We start from the raw sequence: 19,613 nt of genomic DNA on the forward strand, positions 1-19,613 counted from the left end.
ATAAAACTGCAACAAAAATGAATGAAATGAACAAAAAATATATTTTTATAATGGGTCAAAATTATTTTTCGAACAGATCATGTGACTAGCAACTTAGATGGTCATTTGCTTTGCATATAAATTTCAACAACAACAAAATATATATATTTTTCAAATGATTTTTTTTTTCTTTGATTGAAGATATTTTTTTTGTGATTGAATCAACTTTTTTGGGGATTAAATCATTTAGACACAAATGTCCTACCCATAATAATGGCCCGGACACGAAAAGGATTGCTTCAATCAAAGAAAACTTTTTCAATGAAAAATTAAGTGTTCAAACTCAACTTTTTCTATCTCAAATATTTTTTTCGCATTCAAAAACTTTTACCATCATTGAAATTTTTCATTTTTTGACTGAAGTGATTTTTCTTTTAGAAAAAATATATTTATTTGACACAACTTATTTTTTGATTGAATAATGACAAAAATGTCCTAGCCAAAATGTGGCACAAACACAAATCACCAAAAAGTTGCTTCAATAAAAAAGAAAAACAGCTTTCGCGTGCATTTTTTTGAGTTTCAAATTTATTTCTGTATGCAAACACTTTTCTTTATTGAAGCAACTTTTTTTGATTAAATAATAAAGACACAAATCTACTTACATATGGCTCCGCCCAGGGGATACAATTTTTGAATGGGGTAACTACATTGGCACAACACTGGCGGGCATACCATATTCATTAACTGATGATCTTGGCGAAAAGTATTGCCTAAGCAGTCTGATTTAGAATTCCCCTCTAGAATGATGGGGGGAAAAAACACTCATTGTGAACTTATTATTATAAATATTCTTGTAAGTTAACTGTATTGCTGACACTGCGTTTCGGGGTCATCAACATGTTGTGCACCCCCTGCCCCAAAAGTCAAACTCCGCCTATGATAACACCATTTCGATATTTTTAACACCCCTAGTATGTATTTTGCCTATCCATCAAATGACTCTTTATATTTCCAAATTTCCCCGGTATGAGTTTTCAAGGAAATTTTCCGGCAAAATAATTCTTTTGCAACCCTAACAATAAAATGTGTTGTGCAATTCAAACAATGCTGGTAGAAGAGGCTCATTTGACACGGTGGAGGTGTGAAGTGCTTTGGGAGGAGGACGATGAAGAGCAGGAGGAGGTGGAGGAGGAGGGCCGGCCGACGTCACTCTTCAGACCGTTGGCTGACGGCTCTCGGAGCTTCTAGTTCGTCAATCTGTGGCCAGCGGCGGCAGAGGCGACCGGGTGAGTGAGCGCTACCCTCCGCCAGCTTCTTGACGCACTCAACTCTTCTCCTCCGCCGGATCCAGAAGCACCCCTGGACGAGTTGCACGTTGAGCGGTTCTAGTTCGAGAGCAAAAGCCAGGCTAGCTGAGCCCGCTAGCCTTCGTGAGGGTGGCCGGGCTGTCCATGCATCCGGGGAGCCCCGAGGCAGCCCCGGGCTGGCTGGGAGAGGACCGTGCAGGAAGCACCCACTGAGCTGAGCGCACTGTTTTTGCACGCGGCGGCGGTGAATACCCGGCGAAGAGCATCTTCTCGCCTGTCTGCACCCTACCAGTTTGACAGCTCCAGCAAGCGATTGATGAGTAATATTCCTTCCATATAGACCCCCAACAATGTTGCGCACCGCGGCCAACGTGCTGGCAGCAGGACTGCTCGTCTTGGGAATGTTGCACACCTCGGAAGTCGTCTCACCATCCAGGGCTATTGATGGTAAGCGGTTTTGATATGCATTGCCTATCACCCGGTGCATTGTTGTTGTTTTTTTTACTTTGTGAGCGCAGCGGCTTGCACGAGGTTGATGCAACAATTAAAATGGATCTTTTGTTTGAGCCACACGTGAATATTGCAGTGTCACAGTCAGCCTTCCTCTGCAAGAGGGGACACAATCACACTGGCTTTCATTGAGAAAATGATGGCACAGGCTCAGGAGCTCTTGCTCTTTTTTGTTATGATTATTTTATATTTTATCTTTAAGGTAATGCAAGATACATGTTTTGTGTCCATATTTTTTGTCAGTAGTGGTGGCATGCTTAAAACCAGTGGGCAAAAACTTTGTACCCCCAAGCAGTGTAGGGGCTGCCTTTTGTTATGATTATTTTATATTTTATTTTTAAGGTAATGCAAGATACATGTTTTGAGTCCATATTTATTGTCGGTAGTGGTGGCATGCTTGAAACCAGTGGGCAAAAACTTTGTATCCCCAGGCAGTGTAGGGGCATACCCTAGTCTAGGTGTCTGCATCTGTAGTTTGGGCGCCTGTAATATTATAATTTGTGTTAAATTATTGTGAGCTCATAAAAAAGAATGTTGGGGAAATAACTGAAAAGTTTTTAACTGACCTTTTTTTTTTGTTCTGTAGTAATCAACAAAAGAGGGTTGGAGGTACGTAGGCTTAGGTTGGTTTATCAAAATGCAGCTATTTCTTCCAGAAACATCTAATATACATTAAAAAAAAAAAAGGTTCTGATCTTGTATCTGAACTGGTGCATCGCTACCATCTACTAATGTGATTCAAGAAAATTGTTTCCAAGATTGAAATTTGCATTGAAAATTTAACTAGTAACTATAGTCGTTACTCGCAGTTAAATTAGCAGTTAAAATACTATAAAATATAATAACATGAGTTCATTCTCATTATGACTTAATCCTGAAAAAAAACAACAACCAGATTCTCACATAATTACAACTTTAAATATATTAATTTGTTATTGTAACCAGATGACAATTTTCTCAGAAAAAAAAAAAAAAATTCGACAGATGGTACTTGTTCTTAATTGGGATTTAATTCATAAGGTGGTCCTTGAAAAGTCCTTTCCAGGCATTGTTTTAGCCAGTAGATGACAGCACAAAAGTCATCTACTAGTTATAATAGGAACCTCCCTTATTTCCGCAACTGACCTTGCACACCTTCACAGTCTGGAACAACTTCTGGAAAACATTAAACATTCCCATTCCTCCTCACACCTCAGTGTGGTTTCAGAGGAAAGGGCTGATATGTTCAAAATGGGGAATTTGTCGTTTGAAAAAAATCAGCTTCCATTTCAGACAACCACCTAAGGAATACAAAACCTTTTTAAAACAAATTAGCATGTGCATGTGATAGATGATGATGAACAAAAACCTTTGAAGTTAGAATGTTGCATCTGATATAATCGAGCTCAAATACCACGTTTGATATAGTACTAGTAGCTTGCAGCCACAGTCACGTATGAAACGAGCTGACAAATCCCACCTTTACAGCCGACAATGTGTTCATCACATTTTTTTTAGTAGTCCAATACAAATGTCCTAGTGTAAGAAGGAAAGAACAATCTATTTCATAACTTTTTGAAAAGTTGTTCTGAAAAGCAGTTGACAGAAAGGCAATTAAACCTAACTCCCAAATTAACACATTCGCTAACAACTGTAAACGCACTCAAAATATTGCACAAATACAGAAGTGCTAACTTCACAACAGGCAATTTAGCTAACTTTGTCAGTCCACTGGATTGCTTCAACCCTCTCTTTCCTCACCTTTTTTGTTTACCCTGAATTTCTCTGCGCACCTCTTGCCTGCCTTACACCCACTTCTTTGTATTACAAAACTGCTATGACTAAACAATTTGTTTGGTCAAATCTTGTCACATGGTGAGTTACACTCCATGTGATTTGTCTGCACATTTGTAGTCATATTGACCATAAATAAATGCCATAAAGATGAAAATATTAAAACAAGACAGAAAAAAATGCATCCTGGAATTGTTGTGCTGTATTGGAGTTATGTGTGTACATACAGTGGGGCAAATAAGTATTTAGTCAACCACCAATTGTGCAAGTTCTCCTACTTGAAAAGATTAGAGAGGCCTGTAATTGTCAACATGGGTAAAAATCAACCATGAGAGACAGAATGTGGAGAAAAAAAATCACATTGTTTGATTTTTAAAGAATTTATTTGCAAATCATGGTGGAAAATAAGTATTTGGTCAATATCAAAAGTTCATCTCAATACTTTGTTATGTACCCTTTGTTGGCAATAACAGAGGCCAAACGTTTTCTGTAACTCTTCACTTGGTGTAAATAAATCAACTGTGGGAGCAATTATTAGAAAATGGAAGACATACAAGACCACTGATAATCTCCCTCGATCTGGGACTCCATGCAAGATCTCACCCTGTGGCGTCAAAATGATAACAAGAACGGTGAGCAAAAATCCCAGAACCACATGGGGGGGCCTAGTGAAAGACCTACAGAGAGCTGGGACCACAATAACAAAGGCTACCATCAGTAACACAATGCGCCGCCACGGACACAAATCCTGCACTGCCAGACGTGCCCCCCTGCTGAAGCCAGTACACGTCCAGGGCCGTGTGCGGTTCACTAGAGAGCATTTGGATGATCCAGAAGAGGACTGGGAGAATGTGTTATGGTCAGATGAAACCAAAATAGAACTTTTGGTAGAAACACAGGTTCTCGTGTTTGGAGGAGAAAGAATACTGAATTCGATCAAAAGAACACCATACCCATTCTGAAGCATGGGGGTGGAAACATTATGCTTTGGGGCTGTTTTTCTGCAACGGGACCAGGACGATTGATCTATGTAAAAGAAAGAATGAATGGGGCCATGTATCGAGAGATTTTGAGTGGAGATCTCCTTTAATCAGCAAGGGCATTGAAGATGAGACGTGGCTGGGTCTTTCAGCATGACAATAATCCCAAACACACAGCCAGGGCAACAAAGGAGTGGCTTCGTAAGAAGGATTACAAGATCCTGGAGTGGCCTAGCCAGTCTCCAGATCTCAGAAAATCTGTGGAGGGAGTTGAAAGTCCGTGTTGGCCAACGACAGCCCCAAAACATCACTGCTCTAGAGGAGATCTGCATGGAGGAATGGGCCAAAATACCAGCAACAGTGTGTGAAAAGCTTGGGAAGAGTTACAGAAAACATTTGGCCTCCATTATTGCTAACAAAGGGTACATAACAAAGTATTGATATGAACTTTTGGTATTGACCAAATACTTATTTTCCACCATGATTTGCAAATAAATTCCTTAAAAATCAAACAATGTGATATTCTGTCTTTTTTTCTCCACATTCTGTCTCTCAGGGTTGAGGTTTACCCATGTTGACAATTACAGGCCTCTCTAATATTTTCAAGTGGGGTAACTTGCACAATTCGTGGTTGACTAAATACTTATTTGCCCCACTGTATGTGTGTACATAGCTTAACTTTCCAAAATTGACTACAGATAATGATATTCAATTGTTCTTTTTCATTCTCTGCTGATTGTACCCAAATGGTGAACTCCCATCTTCAACAGTTGTTAAATGGCTTTGATGAAATCCTTTATTCGCAGTGGATTCATAATTTTAGTGAGGGTACCATTCCTCTTATTTGATGTCATCCTCATGTGGTTGGTTACAAAGGCGTAGGTTTGGTCTCAACATTGGTTGGGACGATATAACGGCATAACCTGCATGTACACTTTTTGCTGGGGAAACCACATTAATAAGACCAAACAGATTGGGTGATTGGGAGTCAGAGCTGCATTTCTCACAAATATGAACCTAATTAATTGACAGGCTAAATGATCAATGCAAAATAAATCTGTATTGAACTTTCAATGTATTGGTTCAAGTGAAACCCAGCCCGATTCAAACCTTCGTTTTAAAAAAACTACTAAGGAAAAATTTTGAAAACTTCCAGAAGAAATGTCTGGATTTTATTAGCAAAGTTTAATTGCAATATTTCAATATTTATATTGCAATATTTAATTGCAATATTATAATATTAAATTGCAGTACAGTGCGGCCGCGTGTTGGACGCGTCCCAGAAGCGTCTCAACACGACACACGCGAAAAGAACGGCATAGTTTATTATTTGACGCGAGATGCGACCCTCCTGCGTCAATACTACTACTGGTAGCTAGGATCGGACAGACCGGAAGTCACTCGTGTAAAAATACGGTGGATCCGGTCGATTTTCAAACTAATATGCAATCGTAACCCACTTTTTGAGTCCATCAAATCTCTTGAGTGGTTGATCGGGGCAGAGTTGACTTGTCTTTGTTGATTTACTGCTGTCTTTTCTGCTATAGTAATAACCAACACGGCCCCGTGTTCAATACAAAACCCTCCTACCACAACAAAACAAGTAGGAACTAATATTCACATAGGAACTAAAGTTATACAAAATAAAATATACAATATAAATGAATACTACATCACATCTGTAAAATATAAACACATAATAAAATAATTAATAGCCCATTTAAATGAAATAAATTTAAATGAGCTAAAACACCTGTAATTAGATAATAAGAATAATACACAGATCCTGCTTACACAATTAAATTTATTAATTTCTGTGTGGCGCTTTAACTTGAGAAAATCCATCAATAAAGCTTTTGAAAACTGTTTATAAGAAAAAAAAAAGATTAGGCATTTCAATTGTAAAATACATGTTAAAATCTTTGTCATTGGGATTGCTTTTCTCTTTAGCACAGGACTTTTTTCTTCTTTCCTTCAGAAAGAAAGCTGACCAATACGCGTGGTCTGAAAGGCAAATTGTTGTTGGATTATCTTTAAATACCCGCTACTTTTTGAGCAGAATTCTAGCTTTGTATAGGCTAATGTTCCTACTGTTGAAAGCACAAAGGTGTGTAATAATCAACTAGCACATTTATATTTGGCATTTTGTTTTCTTACTGTACCGAAAATGAACCGAACCGTGACCTCAAAACCGAGGTACGTACCGAACCGAGATTTTTGTCTACCGTTACACCCCTTTCATTTTGGTATCTATTTTAAACACAGCATTGTGAAGTATGCATTTGACTTATTATTTTACTTTCACAACTCGATACTAGACCATTCCAAGCCTTGTCACGTTCACTTTTTTTCAAACGTGACAAATCCGATCCAGAGAATTAAGTCATTTCATTTTTTCTTCTGACTTGCAGAGAGTTGTTTTGCCATGTGCTGGACCGCCAAAGACTCTTAGTACTGTAGCCAGGCCCCAGGTCACCCGCAAGCCCTTGGTTTAATTGGGTCTAAACTGCTCTTTGTTTCTCAGAGGAGACCTCGGCGAACAGTCTCAAATTGTTCAGAAAACTCTGCTAATTGGGGGCTTAGTCGAAAAGGCCCTAATGAAGGAATTCAGATTGCTTCACTGTACAAAACAATGTCATTGCAAAAACATGTTCAAAGTTTGTCTACTTGCTCTCATTATTTTTATTTAATAGTGATAATATAACATCTTATCTATGTTTGTTTCTATTATTTACGTCAATATTTCCTTGTGACCACTTAAAACTTAATAGCCATTGCAGCCTTATGGCCTCAGTTGTAACATTTGCTCAGAAGAACGGCATTTGGCTGACTTGAGGCCAACGTCACTCCATACCGCGTGGCCAAAAGGTTCACATTTGACAGTTTGCTGACAACTCAAGGCAATCCAGCAAACGGCGTTCATTTGGCAGCTTAGACTAGCTCACTTAAATTGAATGTCCATGTGGAAAATACATTTTTCAACTATGCCCATTTCAGCTTGTTCTGTGGGTAAATATTTAATGTGACTATGTAAAGTAGCTGCCTTGCATTGCCCCTGGTATGTAATCTATTACTTTGGTCAGTGGATTTTCCGACAAAAAAAAACAAGCAAAGCTCATTGACATTCTGCCACATTAATACACTCATACTTACAGGATGAGAAGTAGAATCAAATTCTTCATAGTTGAAGATGTAGGTTAAAAATGTTCACAGAGCTGCTTCATGTCTCTCGTGTACTGTAAAATCCTACATCACGGCATAAATCACATTTACATACATATTTTATTCTCACTTCATTTGAAATGTTTAAATGTAGTTGTGCTTAATGGAAGGTGTTGTAAATTGATTTTTTTAATGAGTGTTTAGGAAAAGATGCCTTCAAGCCATTTGCTACCATTTTGGACATGCAATAAATAAATGGCTCTTCCGGTTCAGTTCTTCATGGCAAAGCATGGACTACAAGTTCAGAGGAGGTTCATTGAATAATAAAAGCGATTAGGTATCATTATTAGATTAGCGTTATCTCCTTTGGGGGGGCTCCGCTTTAGGTGAGTAGTGGTAGCGTTCATCTTTGTTAAGCTAATTGACAGCTGGTTTCTTATCAATGAAGATAAACGACAGTGATTATCCCTTTAAAACACAGTTAAGCATGTTAAGAATTACAACTGTCGCCTTGTGATCAACTTTGAGAAGTACTTGGAGCTATAGTATATAGACTATATGAAATTCCTTATGATGTTTGAATAAAAAGTACAGTGCTCCCATGTTTTTCGCGGTCATTGGGGACCATAACCTACCCTGATAATTGAAAAACCGCGAAGTAGCCTCCCTACCCGAAAAAAAAAAAAACACACAAAAAAATTGTGTATGTTCAACGTATATATTCAGATTTAGCATTGGAAAGATATACAGTGGGGCAAATAAGTATTTAGTCAACCACTAATTGTGCAAGTTCTCCCACTTGAAAATATTAGACTGGCCTGTAATTGTCAACATGGGTAAACCTCAACCATGAGAGACAGAATGTGGAAAAAAACCTAGAATATCACATTGTTTGATTTTTAAAGAATTTATTTGCAAATCATTGTGGAAAATAAGTATTTGGTCAATACCAAAAGTTCATCTCAATACTTTGTTATGTGCCCTTTGTTGGCAATAACGGAGGCCAAACGTTTTCTATAACTCTTCACAAGCTTTTCACACACTCTTGCTGGTATTTTGGCCCATTCCTCCATGCAGATCTCCTCTAGAGCAGTGATGTTTTGGGGATGTCATTGGCCAACACGGACTTTCAACTCCCTCCACAGATTTTCTATGATTGAGATCTGGAGACTGGCTAGGCCACTCCAGGACCTTGAAATGCTTCTTACGAAGCCACTCCTTTGTTGCCCTGGCTTTGTGTTTGGGATCATTGTCATGCTGAAAGACCCAGCCACGTCTCATCTTCAATGCCCTTGCTGATGGAAGGAGATTTTCACTCAAAATCTCTCGATACATGGCCCCATTCATTCTTTCCTTTACACAGATCAGTCTTCCTGGTCCCTTTGCAGAAAAACAGCCCCACAGCATGATGTTTGCCCCCCTATGCTTTACAGTGGGTATGGTGCAATTCAGTATTCTTTTTCCTCCAAATACAAGAACCTGTGTTTCTACCAAAAGGTTCTATTTTGGTTTCATCTAACCATAACACATTCTCCCAGTCCTCTTCTGGATCATCCAAATGCTCTCTAGCGAACCGCAGACGGGCCTGAACGTGTACTTTCTTCAGCAGGAGGACACGTCTGGCAGTGCAGGATTTGAGTCCATGGTGGCGCATTGGGTTACTGATAGTAGCCTTTGTTACTGTGGTCCCAGCTCTCTGTAGGTCATTCACTAGGTTCCCCCGTGTGGTTCTGGGATTTTTGCTCACCGTTCTTGTTGTCATTTTGACACCATGGGGTGAGGAGGGAGTTGAAAGTCCGTGTTGCCCAGCGACAGCCCCAAAACATCACTGCTCTAGAGGAGATCCGCATGGAGGAATGGGCCAAAATACCAGCAACAGTGTGTGAAAAGCTTGTGAAGAGTTACAGAAAACGTTTGGCCTCCGTTATTGCCTACAAAGGGTACATAACAAAGTATTGAGATGAACTTTTGGTATTGACCAAATACTTATTTTCCACCATGATTTGCAAATACATTCTTTAAAAATCAAACAATGTGATTTTCTGTTTTTTTTCCCCCCACATTTTGTCTCTCATGGTTGAGGTTTACCCATGTTGACAATTACAGCCCTCTCTAATATTTTCAAGTGGGAGAACTTGCACAATTAGTGGTTGACTAAATACTTATTTGCCGCACTGTACTAATGAGACATGTTTTTTACTTATTTTCCCAAAGTATAGTTAAAAAAACAACAACTTATGTATCTATATATTTTAATAAACGGTTTTTAAGCACTTCAGATGTAATAATTATGATGTTTTAAACCATTTTCTGTCCCACCATATTATTTTTACACAAAAATAAAGTAGAAAAATGCTTGTCTTTATTAACTCATTCACTCCCAGCCATTTTCACCCGAGCAAGGCCCTTCGCTCCCGGCCGTTTTACTGGATTTTGACTGATTTTGCAAGGCCCACAGAAAATTCTTTTCTATTGCTATGTAAACATGGAACCCACCAAAAGAAAGATTACACTCTCTTCTTTCAGCAGAAAAAAAGTTAGTTCATATCTTTTTCCATTCTTTAGAAATCAGCATTAGAAAATAGCTTAATTTGAGCAATTTTCCAATTTCTGATGAAAAAACAGAAATTGAGCTTTCTGTGAAAGCATACATTTCAAACATAACTTTGACTTATACACTATTTACACCAGGGGTGGGCAAACTATTCCACAAAGGGCCGCAGTGGGTGCGGGTTTTTGTTGCAACCCATTAAGAGGACACCTTATCACCAATCTGCTGTTTTACAAGTGCAATCAGTCAATTGCAGTTAGGTGCTTCTCATTTCTGCTGAAACCGCATTGGTTACACTATCTGTGCTGGGTCAGTTGGAACAAAGACCAGGACCCACTGCGGCCCTCGAGGACCGGTTTGCCCACCCCTGATTTACACTATTTATATGCTATTTTTTTGCTTTAGTTTAGGGCTGTCAAATGATTAAAATTTTTATTCGAGTTAATCACAGCTTAAAAATTAATTAATCGTAATTAATTGCAATTCAAACCATCTATAAAATACGCCATATTTTTCTGTAAATTATTGTTGGAATGGAAAGATAAGACACAAAACGGATATATACATTCAACATACTGTACATAAGTACTGTATTTGTTTATTATAACAATAAATCAACAAGATGGCATTAACATTAACATTCTGTTAAAGCGATCCATGGATTGAAAGACTTTTAGTTCTTAAAAGATAAATGTTAGTACAAGTTATAGAAGTTTTATATTAAAACCCCTCTTAATGTTTTCGTTTTAATAAAATTTGTAAAATTTTCAATCAAAAAATAAAGTAGTAGCTTGCCATTGTTAATGTCAATAATTACACATCGTGCTTAAACCCATAAAAATCAGTCGCACCAACGCGCCAGCAGAGGGAGACAAAAAACACAAGTAACAAGTGGACATGACACTGGGCTGTCATTTTAATCTGTTTGAGCGGGGCATCTGCGTTAATTGCGTCAAATGTTTTAACGTGATTAATTAAAAAAAATTAATTACTGCCCGTTAACGCAATAATTTTGACAGCCCTACTTTAGTTACATCCCAAACATCTGAATAATGTTTTCCTTTTACAAAATAAGATAAACAACAAGACAAATAGAGCTTTTGAAAGCAAAGTAACAATTTATTTACATATAACTAACTGAAAGATGACACTGTTCTGGCTGCGCCAGCTGGTTAAACTTTTCCCTCATCGCCGTCTGTCTCATAAAGATGATTTTTTTTGAGTCTCTGCGGGCTCTGCTCGCGAGCAGCAGGGACTCAAAGGCAATGTCCGCTGCACTAGTGGTCCCAGTCGTTCTACTCGGTCGTCCAGCACCTGGCATCCCGGGCGTCCTACCGGTTGTTCTGCTCTGTCGTCCGCTGCCTGGCATCCCTTCGGTCATCTTCCGCCGGTGGCCGGCCGTGCGGCTTGGACGTTCGTTGCTGTTGAATCGGGTTGCAGGTCTTACCAAATGCGCTACTGCGCTCCAGTGGCCGGTTTTATTGCTTTAAAATGGATTTTCAGCTTTGTGCTTTGGAGCTAAATTGAATCAGGACCCAGAGATGTCTTTTTTGAAAAACAAACAAACAAACAAACAAACAAACAAACAAACAAACAAACAAAAAAAAAACGTAAAAGACGTACAAATACGTCTTTGGGACACTGAAACAATTAAAAATAGGACGTATTTATACATTTTTCGGAGCAAATAAGTTAAATGCTTCATTGAGTGAGTTCACTCAAATCCGATCAAGCTGCTCACTTACACTCAATGAGTTGCCACAGCAACTGTTTAACAAGTTACAAACAATAATCGACGCATGCGGTGATTTGAAGTTTCAGCTTCCAAGCATCTCTGGCAAGTTCAAACCTTAATGTCTGTCAATCAGCATTAATTTTAATAAGCAACTACAGTGCACTGCCTGACCAAGAAAAGTCGGGTGAGACTTTGTGATCGGATCCAGACAGCTCTTTATTTATTATTCTTTATTAAAAATTTCACTGTCAGTAATTGTTGGTCTATATTTACCCAGCCATTGGCTTGTGACCAGTCCAAGGTGTACCACTCCATTCACTCTAATTCAGTTGGCAAAGCCTTCATTGCAACCCTAATGAGGATAATCTGAAGAGAAAATGGACATCTGTACTGGAAGAATCCAATATAAATGTACTGGCCACTTCATTAGGGTTCTAGTAAGATTCAATAGCAGAATGGAATATTTTGCTTATCAAGAAGATGCTGATTTTGGATTGACATTATCGTAGAAGTATTAATTTACAACCTGGTTTTAGAAGAAGTGTCGCAGAACTGCACTGCATCAAACTGGGCATTGTTTCTAAAATGTCTCTTTATTACATGGTTAAATGAGGTAAAATATCACAAAACAAATTTCAGTGCTGTATGATGCATTTCAGCTCTTCTTTATTTTGATGCAGCTCTTGAATCATTGAAGCACAGGAGCAGTATAATTTGTTGTTTTCCTTTGTTTTAGCTTTTTTGAGACGAATGGCGCACTAGGCCATTTTCTGTGTTGTCAGGCTCTGTTTTATCATCTGGACCCAAATATGCCGAAATGGCAGCAGAGGCATTTTTCTTTTTTATAAGTCTTGTAGCACCCTCACCTCTTGTAGGCACCATCTTTTACTGCCCCTTGTAGAGCAAGAGGAAATTCTGACATTGCGCTATGTAATGTATGTATCAAATTATGATCGTCTTGTGTGGTTGTGGCCATTTTACTATAGGATGAGCACACATACAGTAGCTGTTTGAGAAATCCTGTATAAATCATATATTGTGTCCGCAGGGTTTTGCAGCACCAAATCAAGAAGAGGAATTATTTATGTTTAAGATCGATCTGAAAGCAAAAGCAAATAAATATACAGTGTTATCTTCAGGTATATCAATTTTTCCACTGCTTTCACTTGAAGGCCACATTCCTGCATTAAGGATATAAAAAAATGATCATTATTTCACTTATGTTTTAGGAGTTGAACCTTTACCTAAACAGATCAATTATTGTTTTTTTCCCCCTAATTCACATAACAAAAGCCTTGGTGGAGACTCAAATGGATGTACAGTATATTAAAGTGTCTGCGTCAGCATAAAAAAAAAATCTTAAATAGCATTATTATGTGAATTAGAATTATATTTTGAGACAATTCGACTATACACAACAATTTGGCAAAGCGGAGATAATGAGAAATTAGTCTTTTAATCTGTCGTTTAGCCACGCCTGTCATTATAGCACTCTAGCGTCCCCATTTGGAGATTGACGATGGCTGGGTCACGATTTCAGCTGATTTAGAATTCAGTCCATTGAGAGGGACGATTCCGAACGAGGAAAATACGACACAGAGCAGCAAAATGTTATCATTGTTTCAATCTCTCCAATATTTTTAAAGGATATTCTTTTTTTCTAAGTATTTTTTCCCCAATTGCTAAATAAATGGTATGGTCATGACAAATAACAGTCTTGTGCTAAATGGAATATGAAATATTAAAAATGCATTTAGTCAGTACAACAGGGCAAAATTACTGCATAATGGTCAAAACCGTTGACTTCTTGCACCTCCCGAATGGTATTTTATGGCACTGAAGTTAGTCCGGTGGAAAGAGCGTAAACAAAGGAGGAGGCGTAACAGCTAGCCGACATGCTAAACCAAACCGAGCAGCGTTTCCAAGTTTTTTTCACGCCTTTCGAAAACGAAAAAGCACACAAAACTACCCCGGATCATATCACATGGTGGTGGGGTTGACTGTCTTCACTGACAACTTTCGGCGAGCAAGTTACAGCTCGTTGTTCCCCTGCTGCGTGCAGGAGTGCTGTTGTGGGGGAAGCGGCTGGACAATGACCGCACAGCGGCTGTTTCAATTTTATTCGCCTTTAGAAAACGAAAAAAAAAAAACCCACAAAACTACCCCAACTCATGTCACACATGGCGGCGAGCAAGCTCGTCGTTCCCCTGCTGCCCGTTGAGGGGGAAGCAGCTGGAGAATGACCGCCGTACAAACTGGCCAAAGTCGGAGGAACGCGTGCCTACCCAAGCCCAACCCGAGGATAGTGGTCTATTGCCGGGCACACGAAGAGGACAGACAGGGCTGGAAGTCTGGACGATATGGCGAACCGCAGACGAGAGCGGGGGGCTTCACGAGCTTAAGCCTAGTAAAGTGTACCGAGGAGGGTGTGCGACAAGCCGCCGGTCGTCAGCCAAGTGGCCTTCTCGGTGGACAATCACCCACAAAATGCAAGCCACCTCTTTATTAAAACGTGTGCCATGATCACAGCATTTGACATAATAAGAAACACGTAGTTACTCACTTCCTCGTAAGTCCAATGGTCTTACAGTGGTCGGACTTGTTTTGGCCAGTCTCTGGGGTGAACAGGAACTTTTAGAAACCCAAAAAGGCTCACACTCCTCTTCCTGGTGCAGCAACAAAAACCTGCAGCACATTGGGCTGACGTGATGCGAAAAATAAACAAATTAATCCGCAAAATCAGCAGAATCCGCAGTCCATCTGCATGCTATAAAGCAATGCTGTATTGTGAGAGGCTGACCTCGGTGACATCACATTCGCATTTGTCCTCAACCCGAGACTGGAGCCGGAAGTCACTAATTTTCATGGGGCGGGATTAAAAAAAAACTGAATGAATAAAACGATCGCTTCCACACACATTCAAGCGGTCCATTTCAGTCAGGTGCATAAAATACCACGTGAAATACGAAATAAACATGCTTTTTGCTGTCATAGGCACTTCAATGCATACTCTAACTTTTGGAGAATATCTCCTATGCTCCTTCAAAAATATCTGTCAATTAGGGCTCTCAAATTTATCGCGTTAATGGGCGGTAATTAATTTTTTAAATTAATCACGTTAAAATATTTGACGCAATTAACGCATGGACGGGATGACCCTTTCATGCGTTGCCTCAAACAGTTTACAATGACGCCGTTTTAGCACATTGAGAGCGATAAGGCAGAGAAATGCGAGTGGACACAGGTGTTCATTGGACCACGTCTTTTATTGGCTTAAGCTTTGGCAGCCACTACTAACAGTCAGGGTTGCCCAACTTCCCATCATGCATTTGGGCGAGCAAAAGACGATCTTTCTCTTAACACGCTTAATTGAACACAACGCAGAACACATTGTATACCATTTGCAACCACTACTGACAGTCATGGTATCCCAACTTCCCATTATGCATTTGGGCAGAACAGTTAAGTTGCTACAGTATCATTTAGTGAAAGCACAACAAAAATAATATTCCTATCTCTCAAAAAATAATAAAAAAATAAATAAAAATAAAAAATAATGTTCACAAAAAGCGCTCAATGCAAGGAGAACTGGTATTCCCAATCAAATAGCCATGCAAAATACACATACTGTAAAAGTTAATAATGTCATCTTGTGGACTTTTTGTTACAATAAACTAGGGCTGTCAAAATTATCGCGTTAACGGGCGGTAATTAATTTTTAAAATTAATCACGTTAAAATATTTGACGCAATTAACGCACATGTCCCGCTCAGACAGTATTCTGCCTTTTGGTAAGTTTTACAGCAAGGCTTTTTGTGCTGTCTAACAGCGAACTCTTGTGGTTGCTTTGCGACATGGTTTATTGTTTTCTTGCCAGTTCAATATGGCTGCACGACGTCTCTGGCTGACGCCTGCATTGTAATGTTGTGCTTATATGATCCTTGGACAAGATTTGTCCGTAAGTATGGTTGTTGTAAAGAATGTACATATTATGTTAGTAAGCGAAATGTTATATTTTTTGTATGAGACGCTTTTTGTTTATGTTTAGTGAACCTGTATAGCGTGCTAAGCTAACGTTGTTGCTAATGCAATGCTTGTGTAATTTTCTTTGTAGTTTTACGACGGTCTAAAGAGGACAATGGTTTGAGGCCATTTTATTAATAAATCAGATGAATAAGGAAGAAGTCTGATTATTAAGGCGCCGTTCACTAGCTGTCTAGCTTTGGAAAAAGTAGACGCTTCGGAGTGAGGACAGCATAGACAGATTTAAATGACAGTACAGTGAAATGCCCACTACAGTCCTTATGTACCGTCTGTTGAATGTATATATCCATCTTGTGTCTTATCTTTCCATTCCAACAATTTATTTTACAGAATATATATATAATTTACAGAAAAATATGGCATATTTTATAGATGGTTTGAATTGCGATTAATTGCGATTAATTACGATTAATTAATTTTTAAGCTGTGATTAATTCGATTAAAAATTTTAATCGTTTGACAGCCCTACTGTCAACAAAGATGCGGTACATGTAAAAAAAAAATTAGGGTGTTCATTCTAGGCTTTGTTTTTTATACAAAGGACTGAAATTGTTTTTGCCAGTAAAACATCATCAATAAATTCACATATGTCTATGTCTACATCAGGCTCACTGGTTTTTGTGAAATGTTTCTAGTGCCATCTCCTTGACTACTTGCCTTGCATGGTTTATTTTTGCTGCGTGAGCAAGGGTGTTTTAACATAAATATCCTCCACTCCCGTAACAGTCACCCATCCATGTTTTCATAATCCATCTTTCATAACTTTCACACACAAACCACAATGCAGGACAATGGTACACCACTTGGTCCCATTTACAGTATGATGAATGGGCATTATTCCAGGACAAGGTTAGCTTACTTGGTTTGCAGTAACGCAAGTGTAAGTACTCTCGCATTGGAACTGTGAGGCCATAGTTTATGTCTCTACAGCAGAAAATGTCTACTATGTCTAGTCGAAGTTCATTTTTTGGGGAATTGTTTCATCTGTCCTCGGCTGCCTGGCTTGGCTTAGTATGCTTTTATAAACTGAACAGCTTTTTTGTGCAGCAGTGGCTTTTGAAATGCTACCTCTGAAGTTGTTTGTTATTGTTATATTGATTACAAATGCAGTCGGACAGATGTCAAGGTTTGTGAGAGACAGACATATAACGGTCCCTGGATTTAGTACTTAATTGTAATGCTGCTGTCCATCTCTTGGTAACTAAGTCCATTTATGTCTTCTGACCATTAATGTACAAAGTGATCTCCAGGCAGTGCTCTTACCTGTTGCCTTATTGTTAAGAGATAATTCCTTCCCCCTATAGAGAAATTTAGATGGTTCCACCAGCACATAAAATATGTTGTAATATAAGATCCCTCCTACACATTCATTGTTATCCATTTGTGCTCTTCACTTGGATTTTCTCATGGCCGTTTCTCATCCCCTTTTTCAGTGGCAATTGTGTGAGTGCGCACAGTGGTGGCCTTTGTAGAGATGTACTGTATTCATTCCTTGTATGGAAGAATTGATGTAGATGCACCTGACAGAATGTTCAGATACATCAATTCACCACCATGACAAAAGATTGTATTGTTATATTCAGCATATTATCTGTTTGAATAGAAACATTCAAATCAGTTTTCCGTCATTTTTTCCCTCTATATTTTGCAGAGGTGAAATACTGGCATCACGGTGAAATGTGTTATTTTTCTGTTTATATTAGGGCTGTCAAACGATTAAAATTTTTAATCGAGTTAATTACAGCTTAAAAATTAATTAATCGTAATTAATCGCAATTAATCGCAATTCAAACCATCTATAAAATATGCCATATTTTTCTGTAAATTATATATATATTCTGTAAAATAAATTGTTGGAATGGAAAGATAAGACACAAGATGGATATATACATTCAACATACGGTACATAAGGACTGTAGTGGGCTTTTCACTCTACTGTCATTTAAATCTGTCTATGCTGTCCTCACTCCGAAGCGTCTACTTTTTCCAAAGCTAGACAGCTAGTGAATGACGCCTTAATAAGCAGACTTCTTCCTTTTTCATCTGATTTATTAATAAAATGGCCTCAAAACATTGTCCTCTTTAGACCGTAGTAAAACTACACAAAAAAAGTACACAAGCATTGCATTAGCAACAACGTTAGCTTAGCACGCTATACAGGTTCACTAAACATAAACAAAAAGCGTGTCATACAAAAAATATAACATTTCGCTTAATAACATAATATGTACATTCTTTACAACAACCATACTTACGGACAAATCTTGTCCAAGGATCATATAAGCACAACATTACAACGTAGGCGTCAGCCCGAGACGTCGTGCAGCCATATTGAACTGGCAAGAAAGCAATAAACCATGTCACAAAGCCACCACAAGAGTTCGCTGTTAGACAGCACAAAAAAACTTGCTGTAAAACATACCAAAAGGCAGAATACTGTCTGAGCGGGACATGTGCGTTAATTGCGTCAAATATTTTAACGTGATTAATTTAAAAAATTAATTACCGCGCGTTAACGCGATAATTTTGACTGCCCTAGTTTATATAGATAAATTCATTATGTACTGTAGATTCAAAATACTGTATCAGAGCCACCTTTCAGTATTAGGCAAACAGTTGTACACCACAAGCCAAGTTAGGCATTTAGAACCCCAGTAATGTTTTTGCACCGGGTTCAGCATAAACTTATAGTGCGTACGACAGGAGAAAAAAAATCTTAAATAGGATTAATGTGAATTAGAATCATATTTTGAGACGATTCGACTATAAACAACAATTTAGCAAAGCGCAGATGACGAGAAATTAGTCTTATAATTAAGCTTGAGAACGATAAACCGATACGACCGGATATCCGGTTTTACAGGTGAGAGATACAGCTGTATCGATAGTAAAGTTACCATTCGACAGTAATTAGCCATTAAATATTCAATGAACCGATAGTACAGATAGAATTCGGCTATCGCGAGCGCAAGAATCGGCTTCTAATGCCTAGTTCAATGCAATGCTTAATATGATGGTAAATGGTAAATGGTGTTATACAATAATTTAGCTTTTGCCTCACATGCTGCGCTTGTGTCATTCACCACACAGCGCACTTAGATTGTGACCGCCGTCGTGGTTGCCTCAACTTCCCATTCATTTCATTACCCGATCGTCACGGGCGTGTCATAACAACGCGAGAGCTAACAAAACCACTGTAACGCACGCTCCGTAGCATTTTCTTCACATCACAAAACGAAACTAGTAGTGGCAACGAAGCAACGTGCTAAAACAATGGACAGTTTGCGCACCACGCCAGCGACGTGCAGCAATTGATTTTCAACGCATCCCGGAAAACAAAAGTCGGACTTTGAAGTGACGAAGCCAGCCAGATCTGTTCGCATGGGACAGAGCTAGTGTGAAGTGTGAGGCGGTACAGAGATCGTGAGTTTTTAACCCTGAAAAATAAACCACTACAATGGTGGAAAGGGTGGCATATTGTTTCTACGGAACGCAGTCTACTTAAACATGAACGTGTGGATCAGTTGATCTTCCTCAAGAAAAATCTGCCCTTCAAAAAAGATATAGAC

The 19,613-nt window shown here is 38.8% G+C and overlaps 1 protein-coding gene across 2 annotated transcripts in view; it reads left to right on the plus strand.

Moving 5' to 3' along the window:
- The first annotated feature begins 1,148 nt into the window (after positions 1–1,148).
- LOC130921326 (low-density lipoprotein receptor-related protein 1-like) overlaps positions 1,149–19,613 on the plus strand; it is a 338,897-nt gene continuing 320,432 nt past the window's right edge. Inside the window, exon 1 of one of the 2 annotated variants that reach the window (XM_057845057.1) lies at positions 1,149–1,736. In XM_057845057.1, the coding sequence (XP_057701040.1) occupies positions 1,640–1,736 (97 nt within the window). In that variant the 5' untranslated portion in view covers positions 1,149–1,639. The remainder of the gene's footprint in view (positions 1,737–19,613) is intronic. The other variant, XM_057845058.1, reaches the window with a different exon arrangement.

This window comes from Corythoichthys intestinalis, chromosome 9, assembly GCF_030265065.1.
Source record: "Corythoichthys intestinalis isolate RoL2023-P3 chromosome 9, ASM3026506v1, whole genome shotgun sequence".
Taxonomy (NCBI): Eukaryota; Metazoa; Chordata; class Actinopteri; order Syngnathiformes; family Syngnathidae; genus Corythoichthys; species Corythoichthys intestinalis.